Source organism: Syngnathoides biaculeatus, chromosome 6 (genome assembly GCF_019802595.1).
Source record: "Syngnathoides biaculeatus isolate LvHL_M chromosome 6, ASM1980259v1, whole genome shotgun sequence".
NCBI classification, from domain to species: Eukaryota; Metazoa; Chordata; class Actinopteri; order Syngnathiformes; family Syngnathidae; genus Syngnathoides; species Syngnathoides biaculeatus.
In genome coordinates this window covers 12,416,793-12,431,373 of record NC_084645.1, presented here as the reverse complement: position 1 = coordinate 12,431,373, position 14,581 = coordinate 12,416,793, and the positions used below count along the sequence as shown (strand labels likewise).

The window sequence follows — 14,581 nt, the reverse complement described above, 5'->3', positions numbered from 1 at the left end:
TTTAAAATCGTTGCTGTCCCATTTTACATTTAACTCCTTCAAATTCTCGGGGTAACCTGTGAGACGTTTGGTGCAAATTTATTGAGGTCTAACGGTATTGTCGCAACCATGATATGAAGCAAAAATTGGGCAATTATGATGAGCTCAAAGGAATTGGCTGTGCTAAGAAGTTTATAGTTCAGCATTTTGTGGTGCTATTTGTATGTGTAGTGACGGGTTAACCATGCAAGGGGTCGCTAAGATGGGGCCTGAGTGCATCACGTGGCCTTCAACTAAAACTTGAGTAGCCCTGTGGTCCTGTACTAAAAATACATTATTGGTGATGGGACACTTTGATTTCCGTTGTACTTTTTTGTTCTCTCTTGGAAAAGCACATCCACACACCCACACAACAGATCATATGCTCAAGAATACTTACTAGTGTTATCAGAGTGAAGGTAGCTTAGTAAAAAAGACCCCAGGAAGCTATCGCTAAGTAAGTGTCATAATAAATAATGGTAATAAACAATAAAATAAAGGATATGATGTTACTTGATACCCCCTAAACATTTCTGCCTGCCCCCTCAAGTACGCATGTCTAGGATTTAGTTTAGTTGTGAAAATATGTTTTATATAAATATAGCAATACATCACAAAACGGATTGTTTTTCATACTGTTTGCTATACTTGACATTTTTTGTTTGTATTGTTTTTATGATCTGTGAATAAAACCGGTGGATCAGTTGATAAAGCCTTAGCCTCACAGTTCTGAGGACCCGGGTTCGATTCCGGCCCCACCTATGTGGAGTTTGCATGTTCTCCCCGTGCCTGTGTGGGTTTTCTCCGTGCACTCCGGTTTCCTCCCACATTTCAAAAACATACAACATTAATTGGAGACTCTAAATTGCCCCTAGTTGTGATTGTGAGTGCGACTGTCTAAATGTGCCCTCGAATTGGCTGGCAGCCAGTTCGGGGTGTACCCCGCCTCCTGCCCGTTGATAGCTGGGATAGGCTCCAGCACTCCCCGCGACCCTCGTGAGAATGAGCGGCAAAGAAAATGGATGGATGGATGAAAAAAACAAGTTCATTTGCGTTCTTAAACCATCATCTTAGAACAATCCACTGCACAGCTATACTTCATCTTTCTTCCTTAACTATTTTCACTCTAATAACACATAAGAGAGCAATGGCGATATTTGCATTTGGAAACTATTTGTAGCAGTGGTTCTCATAATTATTTTCATAAAATACCACCTAAAAATGCACTCAACTCTCCAATTACTACAATAACCAACTGGAAAATACATTCACATAGTAGGTGTTCATTCCACTCCCCCATCCATCAATTTTCCAAACCACTTATCCTCCCAAGGGTCATGGGAGTGCCGGAGCGTATTCCAGCTCACTTCGGGCAAAAAGCAGACTGCACCCTGAACTGATCTCCATAAAAGTATATTTAATACTTTTGTGGGCCTCTGTAACATTTGAAGGAATTAAAACATTTACACTGTGGTTGCATAATGATTGAGTGTGAATGCGCTGCAGATAAAAGTTTAAACAAATCAAAAATAAGCAGATTTCATAAATATTACCTGTTATATCAGTATATAAATATCAGTTTTCAGTCACGTAATCAGTATTATCAGTCTGCCATTTTACGGTTGTTGTTACAGAAGTTGTCCCTGCGTGTTGAATTTTGGGGCACCTATTTAATGAACTGCACACACAAAAAGAGGTTGCCTTGGAATTTGGAAGTTTGTGTGTGAGTAAAAGTGCATATGTGGATATGTGTTCAATTGAGAAAATTGTACACATTTTATCACGTGTCATAATGAGTACATAAATGTGCAATATGCAACATTCTTACTTTAAGACTGCATGATTTAATGTCATGTAATATATAATCCTACCTCTCATTATTTCTGATTGGATGGCGCCCCATTTCTATTTGTGGTCTTTATTTGTTTTGCACGAATGGAAATGTAAAGCGATTTAAAAAACGCATCAACAAAATATACGACCGTGGCAGGACTCGAACCTGCAATCCCCTGATCCGAAGTCAGATGCCTTATCCATTAGGCCACACGGCCTGCTGGATCAATGGGTGATCGCGTATATAAATACGCATAATACTCAGGTGTACAGGTGGAATAAGTATTTTACTGTACACGCAAAGCAAGTGAATATAATGTCCCTTCCAGTCGTCCCTTCTGGCTATGTCCAAGTACGTGGTCATCCGGGCCGCTAGGTGTCGCAAAAGCTGTTTCTCTTCTCCGCCGAAGCAGCTTTTCGAGCGTCAGGTTGTTCTTCGCCTGCGTCTTCAAACGGTGGTTTTTTTTGTTTATTTTTTTTTTATGACAGTTACCAGTCGCAGTGTTGTCATGAAATGTCATGTCATGTCATGTCTGAACTTGGAGCAAGCAGTTATGCGAGCTTTGCTAACCCACAATCGAGGGAAACTCCTTAGCCAAATGTTCCGGTTGATTACACGTGATCCCATCAATGAGTTGACTCAGTAAGTTGACAGAAACGACGTAGCTGGCTATTTTTTGTTGCTTATTGTGTTCTTAAAATGGAGATAGAACTACGAAGCACCGTATACAACGGCCGTGTTTTGTTCAGACTACAACCTACACGAGTAATTTTTGAGGCATGATGTTTTAATTTCATGTGTTTAGTCATAGTAGTAATCGCAAAGGTTGAATCGAGGTATCTGTAGCGTCCAGCAGCTTTGATCCAAGCTTTGTATTTTGTGGATGTTTTCATCTACCAGTTAATGAAGACCGCTTCAATTAGGACAAATGTACTGGTTGTGAATGTTTTTCATAGGATGCGGTGAGCTCTCCAGATGAGGTGATGCTGCGTGTGACGTTCAAATTGATCCGCTGTCCCACGCACAGCTCTGTCCTCTCCAAAAAAGGGATATGGCTCCGCTCCTTCTGCTCCACAAAACTCCACTCAGTCCAGGGTGAGGACACCACAGAGACCCGTCTGAACCCCTTAAATATCCAGATGCTGTCAAGAAATCTCCACGAGCAGATCTTTCGGGGGCTGCAGCCCGAGTACAAAGAAGAAGAAGTGCAACGCGGTCTCAGGCACTTGCAGAAGCATCAGCTTTGGGGGAAAGAAACGTCGCTGTTACACGAAGTGGAGATGAAGCTTCCCAAAATGTACGGGAACAATATTGACGAACACTTCCGTCTTTTAGCTCAGAAGCAAAGTCTTCCATACTTGGAAGCTGCGGCCGAGCTGCAGAGAGCGGAGCTTCCTTGCATGCCTCAGGAGTGGACATGGCAGGTTGGTTGGACACGCTATGAGTCTAACGGGGAGAGTTACAGGGTTGACTTCCCAGACGAGACGGCGCTTGTGTTTGATGTGGAGGTGTGCATGGCAGAGGGACAGTGTCCAACATTGGCAGTTGCTTTGTCTCCTACACACTGGTAAGAAAAAAAAACCTACACTCAGAAGAACTGGAATGATTATGTTGATTTGCCTTGTCCTTAGGTGGTCTGATAGTTAACCTCACAGTTTTGATGTTCAGGTGTTTGAATATCACCTCTGCCCTTTTTTCTTGGTGGACTTTGGATATTCCCCCCACGCTTTTGTGGGTTTAACTGTGTATCACAACTTACTCTCACATTCCAAAAAGGTTAGGTTATCAAGACTCTAAATTGCCCGTATCTGTGAATGTGAGTGTGAATTGTTGTTTTTCTATATGTGCCACACAATTGACTGGCAATCAGTCCTGGGTGTGTACCCCACCACTTCCCCAAAGTCATCTGGGAGAGACTCCATCTCACAGATGACCCCGTTGAGGACATGCGTTATACAAAATGGATGGATGTGTTCATTGTGTAGCTACTACAGTGTTTTTGTTCATATGTAGACACAACAACAGTACCAAAATATTACTTTATGGGGAAGTTGTGGCAAGTTTATGTCACAGGTTTCTGTGTCCCCCACCTTGCAAGGTACTCTTGGTGCAGCAAACGTCTGATCGAAGAACGCTACTCCTGGTCAAACCAGCTCTCCCTTGCTGACCTCATCCCATTGGAGACACCAATGAACTCTGTCCGTCCACCGGGGAGTCAGTGGAAGGAACGGCTTATTGTGGGCCACAATGTCAGTTTTGACAGAGCTCACATTAAGGAGCAATATTTGCTAAAGGTGTGGGAACCTGTTATTTAGATTTTGGTTGTTTTATGATTTTTTTTTAATAATTTCCTTTAGAGCTTGTGTTGTTTATATTTAATTAAAATCCCATACACTTCATTTTCTCGAGGGGTCCAAGGTGCGCTTCATGGACACGATGAGTCTGCACATGGCTATCTCGGGCCTGACTGGCTTCCAGCGCACGCTCTGGATGGCCAATAAGATGGGCAAGAAGGTGGGCCTCCAGGAGGTCACCAAGCACATGAAGAAAGTGGCACAGAAAAAAGATGGTCCTAAGGTTGGTGTATTTGACACTGGGTTTGGTGGGGGGTGTTTTTTCAGCCACAGACAAATGAAAACCTTCATAATTTAATGATTTGATGTATAGGTTGGGTTTTGGGACTGGGTGAATATTAGCAGCCTCAACAACTTAGCTGATGTCCATGCTCTCTATGTGGGAGGCCCACCGCTGAAGAAAGAGATAAGAGAGACCTTTGTAAAGGGGACTATGATGGACGTCAGGAACCACTTCCAGGTATGTCTGTCCATCCATGTGTCTTAACTATCCAGCCCACAGTGGAGAGTAACTTTGCCTTTGGTGCCCCCTTCAGGAATTAATGCAATACTGCGCCTCAGATGTTCTGGCAACCCATGAAATTTTTATTGAACAGCTACCTCTCTTTATGGAAAGGTCAGAATGCATATTTCTCTTAAATTGTGGTCACTGACGGATCATAACTAATCTGTACTCCGAAAGATGTCCGCATCCTGTGACATTTGCTGGAATGCTGGAGATGGGTGTGAGCTATCTTCCTGTCAATCAGAACTGGGAACGATACCTGGAGGATGCCCAGGACATTTATGAAGAGCTCCAAAAAGAGATGAAGAAGTCTCTCATGAGTCTAGCTGATGATGTATGCCAGCTTTTGGAGGATGACAAGTGAGACATGAAACTTCTATTTTTGTGACTGGACTTTTTCCTGAATAACCTTATTTTAGCTAAATGTAGTGAACCCAAATCTTCTATACCATGTAAATAATTTAATGTGGGTCTCTGTTATCCTATGATTCATATGAAAATACCTGCTTGAATCATTTACACATGCATCTAAAAAAATTAATGTAGTGTAGAATAGTTCATTTATCCATCCACTTTCCAAGCCGCCTATCCTCACAAGGGTCGCAGGAGTTCCAGAGCCGAGCCGAACTAATTTTGAGCGAAAGGCATATTTATCCATCATCCATTTTCTTAGCCACTTATCCTCACAAGGGTCGCGGGAAAGGCAGATTTATTTCAGATCGATTCAAAAGGAGAACAATACTGTACTTCCTAGATGCTCTGGATTTTTTAAAGTCATTATTAATTATTGGTTTAAAATCAACCCCTTCCCCCTTAAATATTAAACTGATATTTTGCACAAAACCAAGCTTCCACATCTCTATTCCAGTATGACTGCGCCTCACTGAGTGCACAAGGTCAAGCTTGGGGGTACAGATGCCAGATTCGAATCTCAAGAACAGTTGTGGGGATCAGCCACAGCCTTGATTTTCAATGCCCGCTCACCCAGAATCACTGATCCCAGATGTCATAAAAAGAAGAGCTGTCGATGTTTGGCTGCAACGAGGAAACCAACTACCGAGATTGCATGACTAATACTTGTGTCCATAAAGTGAGTGTATTTTTTGTCTTCATCCTTAGATTCAAAGATGATCCTTGGCTTTGGGACCTCGAGTGGGACGTGAATGAGTTCAAGCTGAAAAAACTGCCAGCCAACAAAAAGAAACAATCTCAAAAATCAGTTCAATCCCAAATTGGTGCACCTCTTGCAAATTGGATGGAAGGTATATCCTCAGAGTGCAGCTCAGTAGAATATAGCAGTCTTTTCTTTGTATTAAAACTTACTTTATGCCACAAGACACAGGCCCACCATCCGAAGAGGACACTGAAACAGGTCTTTGCCCGAGCAGGCTAGCTGTGGATAATCTGAAGAAAACAGTGAATCGACTTCCCAAGAGAAAGCAACACCTGCCCGGACATCCTGGGTCTGATTCCCCAGCAGTCAGAACTTTACCTTCACTTTACATTTCTTCATTGTGTACTACCTCACCAGGTGGTATCGTAAACTCTGTGAGAAGATGTCTGCGGACAGCTGGTCACCCGGAGCGAGTCTCCTCAGTCTTCAGATGAGAGTGACCCCGAAACTGATGGGTCTGACGTGGGATGGATTCCCCCTGCATTACACAGAGAAACATGGCTGGGGGTATCTGGTTCCGGGACGCAGGGATAACTTGGACTCGTCGGACGGAAACGTAGGACCACCCCTGTGCCCTCATAGGTATTTAATGGACACCACACTAAGTTTTCACACTGAGCAGTAAATGATGTGGAATCATTTTCGAAAAGCGCATACGTACAAATGGAGACAGCATAGTAATAAAACAAACGCTACTAAGCCTTTAACTGTCTCCTACTAATATGACTAATAATCTTGGTTTTTAGGCCAATTAAAATTTTCAATCACATAAATCTGACGCTTTTGCATCTGCATAACATTTCTAGTCCTCTCAGACGTAGTATTAACTCCTTTTGAGTTGTATAGGGGAGTCAAGGCAATGTCTGCATAATATTCGTGACTTGGCAGCACATACCGCAGGTCAGAAGTTTCCAACGTGTCTCAATCACTGCTTTTGCAACCTATAAAAGAGCAAGTAGCTTGTCTTTGGCACTGTTCAGTTCAAGTGACTCTTGTCATCTGGAACGCAAAGTGAAAATTATTTAATTCATGCAATCTGTTTCTTAGCAGGATTTTAAAGTTGACAGTTGCTTTTTTTTTTTTTTCAATTAGTACTAGAGCAGTTGGAAAAGTTGCTAAATAATAGGGCAGTTAGTAAATAATGACCTAAATTTAATGTACTGGTAACTTACTTTTTTCAGAAATGTTCATTCTTTGTTTTTTTAGAGTTTACATAAAACAGGAAAATGTTTAAGCTTGTCTTCTTCCTGCCAGCCATTTTGGAAATTACATCACTGATGGATGCCTGTCAGAAGCAGAGAGCTGTGACTGAATTTCTTCTGCACCTGGGCTCAGTGATGAATCCATGCCTCACCCCCAGTTACAACATGCTTTTGAAAAAATGAGTCACCTTTGTGACACTCAAGAAGCCCCCTTGGCAACACTAACAGTTATTGTAAACTACTGTAGCTCCTCTCTGATGGAGGCCGTATTGTAAGTGAAAGCATTGCACGTCAGGTTGTGACTGCAGATAAATGTTGTATCTAAATCTGATGCTTTTGGTGAACTTCTTTTCCATGAAACAGGTCGTGAATATTATAGTTGAAACATAAACACTTCCATGGCGTTTAGGGGATGTACATGTTAGTCAGGTTACATAACAATCACGAGGGTGTCCTCGGAAAAACTTTAACCGCTGCACCCAAAATGTTTGACAATCACTCCTATTATTAAGGAATCCTTCTTGTGCTCTGCAGAGAGATTGAACGTGTTTACAGAGAGTACTGCGAGCAGAACAACAAGGAGGGTCCTGAGTATGTAGACTGTGAATCACCAAACAACCTGATGTGGACAGACAGTGCTGTTTGGGCAAAGGTAATCAAGCATCTTGTGGGACTGTCATGTAGTTGGGAAGAAGGTACACTACGCTGCGCACTTTTCTATAAACTGTCCATCCGCCTATCCATTTTTTTTTATATAGTCTTCAAGAGTTGAACTCGTGGGTGAGCTCTACAATCTGGACCAAACAACCGCTAAACAACCATTTATATTCACATCACTCATTCCTTAGTGCCTTCAAATAGCTCAATATGCACGTTTTGTGAATATGGGGGGAAACCGAGGTACTCTGAGAAAACCCACGTAAGAATGTGGAGAACATGCAAGTTCCATACAGGGGTCCTTGAGCTGAGGTTTGAAGCTGTGAGGCAGCCATGCTAACGATTAAACCACCCTGCTGCTTCTGTAATCAATTTCATATATGCATATGTTTTTTTTTCCCCACGAGGTGGAGGAATATGGATCAGTGGAGAGACTCACAGAGGAACATGGAGACAAACCAGTGACAAATGGGGTATCCAAATTATTCTTTATTACTTTTGTCCTAATGTCGCAAACGTGCCTATCACAATAAACAGTGCTGTTACTGTTGTTACATCAGCACTTGTCCTCCATTTGTTTTTCTTTTTGATTGTACAGAGACAAGATCTTAGCCGCAAGACCAATGCTCTCCCAGAGGAGAGTGACTGCCCCAATCACCAAGGAATCGGCCCCTTCAACGATATTGACATTCCTGGATGTTGGTTTTTCAAATTACCACACAAGGTAAGGTGCTCAATCAGAAAGTGACTGGCATTGTGTAGCACACTGAAGAGACTGTCTGTTTCAGGACGGTAATCAAAATAATGTCGGCAGTCCTTTTTCAAAAGACTTCCTGCCTAAGATGGAGGATGGAACTCTCAGAGCAGGAAGGGGTGGGACCAATGCAGCCCGTGCCTTAGAGATCAACAAAATGATATCCTTCTGGAGGAATGCCCATAAACGCATAAGGTATCTTTAATCTCCGTTATCATATTTGGCGATGTTTGTCTGTATTTGATGGAAATGCATAGATATTCTTTTTTTTTTTTTTTTTAACTTGTACAGTAAAACTGTAAATGATACGATGAACACAGTGGAATTACACAATGAATGAAGAAATATACTGATGGATGCCACCTGGGCCAAGGAATTGTCACAGTTTAATATTTCAGTACTTTTGACACAACTTCCTGTTCTAAAAGGAGCTATATGGCAAAATTTACAACAGACGAATTCACCAATACATTTCTTGATTCAATTAAAACTGTTTGTTAAACTGTCCTCTTCACCATGCTGGGTGATGGTCACATTTTGACATCATGAAAACCTACAGGTGCATATCCACTGTGAGAGAGAGAATCTAAAAAGAAACATCCAGAAATTACAATTGTATGATTTTTTTTTTTTTTTTTTTTTTTTTAGTGATTTATTTGTGTGGTATAGCTGCAAATAAGTATTAGAACACCTGTCTATCTGCTAGACTTCTGACTATCAAAGACCTGTTAGTCCGTCTTTAAAAGTCCACCTCCACTCCATGTATTATCCTGAATTAGATGTACCTGTGTAAGGTCTTTAGCTGCATAAAGACACCTGTCCACTCCATAGAAACAGTAAGACTCAAACTTGTAACATGGCCAAGACCAAAGAGCTGTCCAAAGACACCAGAGACACAATTGTACAACTCCACACGACTGGAAAGGGCTACAGAGAAATTGACAACCAGTTTAGTGAAAAAAAGTCCACTGTTGGACCAATCATTAGAAAATGGAAGAAGCTAAACATGACGGTCAATCTCAATCGGAGTGGAGCCCCATGCAAGATATCACCTCGTGGGGTCTCAATGATCCTTCAAAAGGTAATGGAATCAGCCCAGGACTCCACGACAGGACTTGGTCAATGACCTGAAAAGAGCTGGGACCACCGTTTCCAAGGTGACTGTTGGTAATACACTAAGACGTCATGGTTTGAAATCATGCATGGCACGGAAGGTTCCCCCGCTTAAACCAGCACATTTCATGGCCCGTCTTAAGTTTACCAATGACTATTTATAGTCATGTATTAAAGAGAGGATGATCGCGGCCATGTATTGTGAGATTTTGGGGTACAACCTCTTTCCCTCAATCAGAGCATAGAAGATGGGTCCTGGCTGGGTCTTTCAGCATAACAATGACCCGAAGCACCCAGCCAGGAAAACCAAGGAGTGGCTCCGTAAGAAGCATATCAAGGTTCTGGCGTGGTCTAGCCAGTCTCCAGACCTAGACCCGATAGAAAATCTTTGGAGGGAGCTGAAACTCTGTGTTTCTCAGCGACAGCCCAGAAACCTGTCTGATGCAGAGATCTGTGTGGAGGAGTGGGCCAAAATCCCTTATGAAGTGTGTGAAAACCTGGTGAACAACTACAGGAAACGTTTGACCTCTGTAATTGACCCCTCCGTGGATATTGCGCAATCTGCGTCACTGACCAATCAGAGGCCAAAGATCTGCATAAACCAAAGCCTGTTTTTGCTCCCGCCATTTTCTCAGACAACATTGCATGGTCCAGTATAGGTTTAGTTTGCGTTTTATCGCGTATTTGGGTTATTTAACAAAAAATATGGTTAAGAGGTGTAGTCACGGACTTTGTAATAGTGACGACAGGTATCCTGAAAGACTAGTTGGTGGAGTTCAATTCGTACCCTTTCCAAAACCAAAGACCCAGTACGAAAAATGCCTTCGACGGATCAAACTTTGTGGAAGACCGCATCATCAACTAAATCCATCTAATATCAACCGGAACAGATGTTTGCACAAAGGTATGCCCTACATTTGATTTTCAATACATGTCTCGTATAAATGAATTCGAAGTTCTTCGCTAGCATAACACTGCTGCGTGTGAACGATTGACACACTTATTCTTTGTTGAGCGATATTTAGCGATGATCGGACTGCACAAACGTATCGATTTCTTGCTGGCTCGCGGCCGAAGCTTAACCAGACAGTGTTTGCATGAAGATATGCCCTAAATTTGATTTTTAATACACGTCTCGTATAAATGAATGAGACGTTCTCCGCTAGCATAACATTGCTACGTGTGAATGATTGAATGAAATCAGAAGCATGGCGTCTCTCTCAGTTAAGAATGTATTGTATTGTATTTGCCATTTTTACTGTTTGTCTTACGTCAGCGCACGTGGCGTGACGTCACTTCAGGAGGCCTGGTTAAGTGCCCTGTACGGAGGGGTCAATTGCAAACAAAGGCAACTGTACCAAATATTAAAATTGGTTTTCTCAGGTGTTCAAATACTTATATGCAGCTGTATCAGACAAATAAATCGTTAAAAATTCATACACAGGGATTTCTGGATTTTTCTCTTTAGTTTATCTTTCTCACAATGGACATGCACGTCCTATGTAAATTTCAGACCCCTTCATGATTTCTAAGTGGGAGAACTTGCAATATAGCAGGGTGTTCAAATACTTATTTTCCTCACTGTGACTATTGAGCAACCATACCTTGCCATTGCAAAGCTTCAGCCTAGATGTTCTCAGAGTGAAGTGGCCACATCAGTTTAGGTTACAACAGGGTGAGTCACAGAAAGGCAAAAGAGTAAACAACCGCAGAAATGTATTGTTCGTTTCATGGATCATGAATCTAGTCAGTCTGCTCCTTGTTGGGCCGTTTGCCCTTCAGTACGACTGAAAATCTTAAACAGCTCTTGAAAGTATTTGGATTTGGAAGGCTTCACTGAAAGCTATTTTGATGGTCCTCATGTAGCTCCCAGATGGTGTTGTGGCTACGGAAAGGAGAGCTTCCTCGTTTTGTAAGCAGGTTTGTCTGTTAGATCTGCATACATGTTTGGTTACAAAGTTTCATACTTCATACAATGTTTTTTTTTGTTTTGTTTTTGTTTTTCCCCCTCTGGGCGGTTTCCAAAGACACAAGGAGTTTGACGAAGAGGGGCAGTATGGGGCTATCTTACCTCAGGTGGTCACTGCGGGAACTGTCACACGAAGGGCTGTGGAGCCAACATGGCTGACTGCCAGTAATGCTCGGGTAACACACATACTGTGAAGGAAACTACACACACCAGTACTTCAACAGATACGGTCTCATGATGTATAGTGGCTGCCATTTCTAAGCTACATAAGGCTGTGTTCTGAATCACTCCCAATCGCCAATATATACAGTAAATATAGCAGCTGTAAAAAGTAACATCACCATTTTTCTTTCTAAATAAATATACAAACTTAAATCCAATCAAGTTGGGACGTTGGGTTTAACATAAATAAAAACAGAATACAATGATTTGCAAGTCATGTTCAATGTATATTTTATTGCATAACTACAAAGACAAGATATTTAATGTTCAATTTAATAAACAAGTTATCTGCTGTGTAGTGCCTCTACAAAAGTAGTGAAGAAACACTGGTCACTAAAAAAGGGTTATATTTCATTTTTGTGTCCTTAGCGGGACAGAGTGGGCAGTGAGCTTAAGGCGCTGGTGCAAGCACCAGCAGGTTATCACCTGGTTGGAGCTGACGTGGACTCTCAAGAGTTGTGGATTGCAGCTGTGCTCGGAGAGGCCCACTTTGCGGGCATGCACGGTGAGATTTGGCATACGTTAATTTTTTTTTATGCTGCTTACGATGATTAAGGTCATGGGGGAACCTGGATCCTTTCACAGTTGACTTAGAGACAGGGTACACCTTGCACTAATCACCTGTCAATCATACCACTGAGACATAAATACTGTACTACCATTCACAATGACATTCACTCCAACCTGACGCACGTTTTTGGACGTTCATCTTTTTGAGCCCAAAATACTCCTTTATAAATAGTGTATGCCTCTGCCAACATGTACTGAATTCATGTAATCAGATGACTTAAATTTGGGAACAGAGCATTTCTATCAAGAGAAATTTGGTCAGGCCATAACCCCTGTACCCCTTTGCACATTGCTGAAACAGGTGCTAGGCATGATGGGTGCATCATATACTTTCATAACATATCCCTTTCTCCTCTTACCTTGATGCAGCCATTTTTCATGGTCAATATTATCTCAGCCAACGACATCCATTTTTGGATGCTTCATCCGCCAATCTGTGTCACCTAGCAAATCGAATCATATTTTGCTCTAACATGTTCTCTGAAGGCTACACATCTCAGTCTCACTAGCTTAATTTGTTTTGTTTGTGTGCCTTTGGTTGATATTACTGTATATTTATAAAAATAATGTGTAAAAACACCAGACTGTTCGTTGTAAATGGGTTAACCTGCAAATTCAACAAGCAACCAATTAATTGTTTGCGTCACTGTGTCTGCTTTTAAATTGTATTCAACTGGATTTTTTCATGGAAAATGATAACTAAGGCGCTCAGCATTTATTTTTGAGTTTTAGTAGTTTGAGTAGTCTACTTGGTTTATTTAATGAAGGTATTTTTAATAAACACTTTATAAAACAAAAGTTGACTTAAAAAAATAACTCATTACCTTAAATGTGCTGTAATTGACTCCGATAAAATAGATTTGAATAACTTATTGTGAGCGTGCGATACTGAAATTCACTGAAATATATTGTATGACTAGTGTAACTTGATTATTTTAAGTGTGCAGTACTCATTGATTTCAGTAAATTAGATGACAAGCTATTTATCTTATTTCATTGTAAGATTCCATTGCTCAAATCCGTTGCGTTGTGACAATTTTTTTTTTTTTTAATAAGGAAAATACATCTTAATATTCAGGAGCTGTGAATGTTGGATTAGGGCGGATGAATAAAACTAAAGTGAAAACATAGCATCTGTAAGACAGTCATGCCACGTCTTTGCTGTCTCGTAATTCTTGTGTTTCGGGTTCAGGTTGCACGGCCTTTGGCTGGATGACACTTCAAGGAAAAAAGAGCCAAGGGACTGACCTGCACAGCCGTACCGCTGACGCTGTTGGCATCAGCCGGGAGCACGCCAAGGTGTTCAACTACGGACGCATCTATGGCGCAGGACAGCCCTTTGCCGAAAGGCTGCTTATGCAGTTCAATCATCGTCTTAGTCAGACAGACGCTGCCAGTAAGGCCAGACAGATGTACGCTTTGACCAAAGGCTTACGCAGGTACCCTCTTTCATGGTACAGTGGTACCTTCACTTAAAAGTTTCAATCATTCCATATCCAGGCTCTTAACTTCGATCACTCATCTCAAAAATCAACTTTCCTCATTGAAATGAATGTAAGAGCCATTAATCTGCTCCAAGACAAATGAGCATTGTAGTGTTGTACTGTTTTTCCCCAAATACTATGGTTTTACTGAACTTAATCTTTTTACCATGCTTTTTTCATTTTAAGAAACTTGTCCATCTTATCGACAGATGTCCACATCTAAATTTTTTTTTTTTTTTTTTTTTTTACGCCATTGGCTGCAGTTGGAGCAATTTATCCACGCTCCCTGCTTCAGTATAAAGAATTACGTTTGTACTGCTTCGCACAAGGTTTTCCATGATTTCAAACTCTGAATTCAATGGACATCTTCCAGCTCTTCTTAGCATTCCATCATGGTTTTGCCCTAAAAGACAAAATGCAAGCGCAATGCACAACCGACTGACTGCAAGGTGTGAACTGATGGTGGCCGGATCTTGTGCCGGTCATTACTTGAGGCACCACCGTATGAATTCATATTTGATTGTGGCTTTGTGACTCATTTTTGTGTGTGTGTTTTGTTTGTGTGTGGGGGTGGGCAGATATGAACTATCAGACGAAGGTGAGTGGCTGGTCAGTGAGTTGGGAATTGACGTGGAAAGGGAGGAAGACGGAAGCGTATCCCTCCAGGAGTTGCGAAAGATTAGTCGACTGGCCTCACAGAGGTGAGAGAAATAATGCCCATCAAA

At 41.6% G+C, this 14,581-nt stretch overlaps 1 protein-coding gene and 1 non-coding gene across 4 annotated transcripts in view; one reads left to right on the top strand and one right to left on the bottom strand.

Moving 5' to 3' along the window:
- Positions 1-1,996: 1,996 nt before the first annotated feature.
- On the bottom strand, positions 1,997-2,069 carry trnar-ucg (transfer RNA arginine (anticodon UCG)). The gene has a single exon. It is a non-coding gene; the product is annotated as a tRNA-Arg (tRNA).
- A 139-nt stretch (positions 2,070-2,208) lies between these two features.
- polg (polymerase (DNA directed), gamma) overlaps positions 2,209-14,581 on the top strand; it is a 15,353-nt gene continuing 2,980 nt past the window's right edge. The window contains exons 1-19 of one of the 3 annotated variants that reach the window (XM_061822161.1): positions 2,209-2,306; positions 2,809-3,419; positions 3,951-4,146; positions 4,262-4,429; positions 4,520-4,666; positions 4,743-4,822; positions 4,889-5,071; positions 5,831-5,973; positions 6,048-6,174; positions 6,243-6,467; positions 7,622-7,739; positions 8,152-8,217; positions 8,343-8,468; positions 8,533-8,693; positions 11,478-11,531; positions 11,639-11,756; positions 12,172-12,307; positions 13,565-13,811; positions 14,435-14,557. In XM_061822161.1, coding sequence (XP_061678145.1) covers positions 2,836-3,419; positions 3,951-4,146; positions 4,262-4,429; positions 4,520-4,666; positions 4,743-4,822; positions 4,889-5,071; positions 5,831-5,973; positions 6,048-6,174; positions 6,243-6,467; positions 7,622-7,739; positions 8,152-8,217; positions 8,343-8,468; positions 8,533-8,693; positions 11,478-11,531; positions 11,639-11,756; positions 12,172-12,307; positions 13,565-13,811; positions 14,435-14,557 — 3,002 coding nt within the window. In that variant the 5' untranslated portion in view covers positions 2,209-2,306; positions 2,809-2,835. Of the gene's footprint in view, positions 2,495-2,808; positions 3,420-3,950; positions 4,147-4,261; positions 4,430-4,519; positions 4,667-4,742; positions 4,823-4,888; positions 5,072-5,830; positions 5,974-6,047; positions 6,175-6,242; positions 6,468-7,621; positions 7,740-8,151; positions 8,218-8,342; positions 8,469-8,532; positions 8,694-11,477; positions 11,532-11,638; positions 11,757-12,171; positions 12,308-13,564; positions 13,812-14,434; positions 14,558-14,581 lie in introns of all 3 variants that reach the window. The other 2 variants (XM_061822160.1, XM_061822162.1) reach the window with 2 other exon arrangements.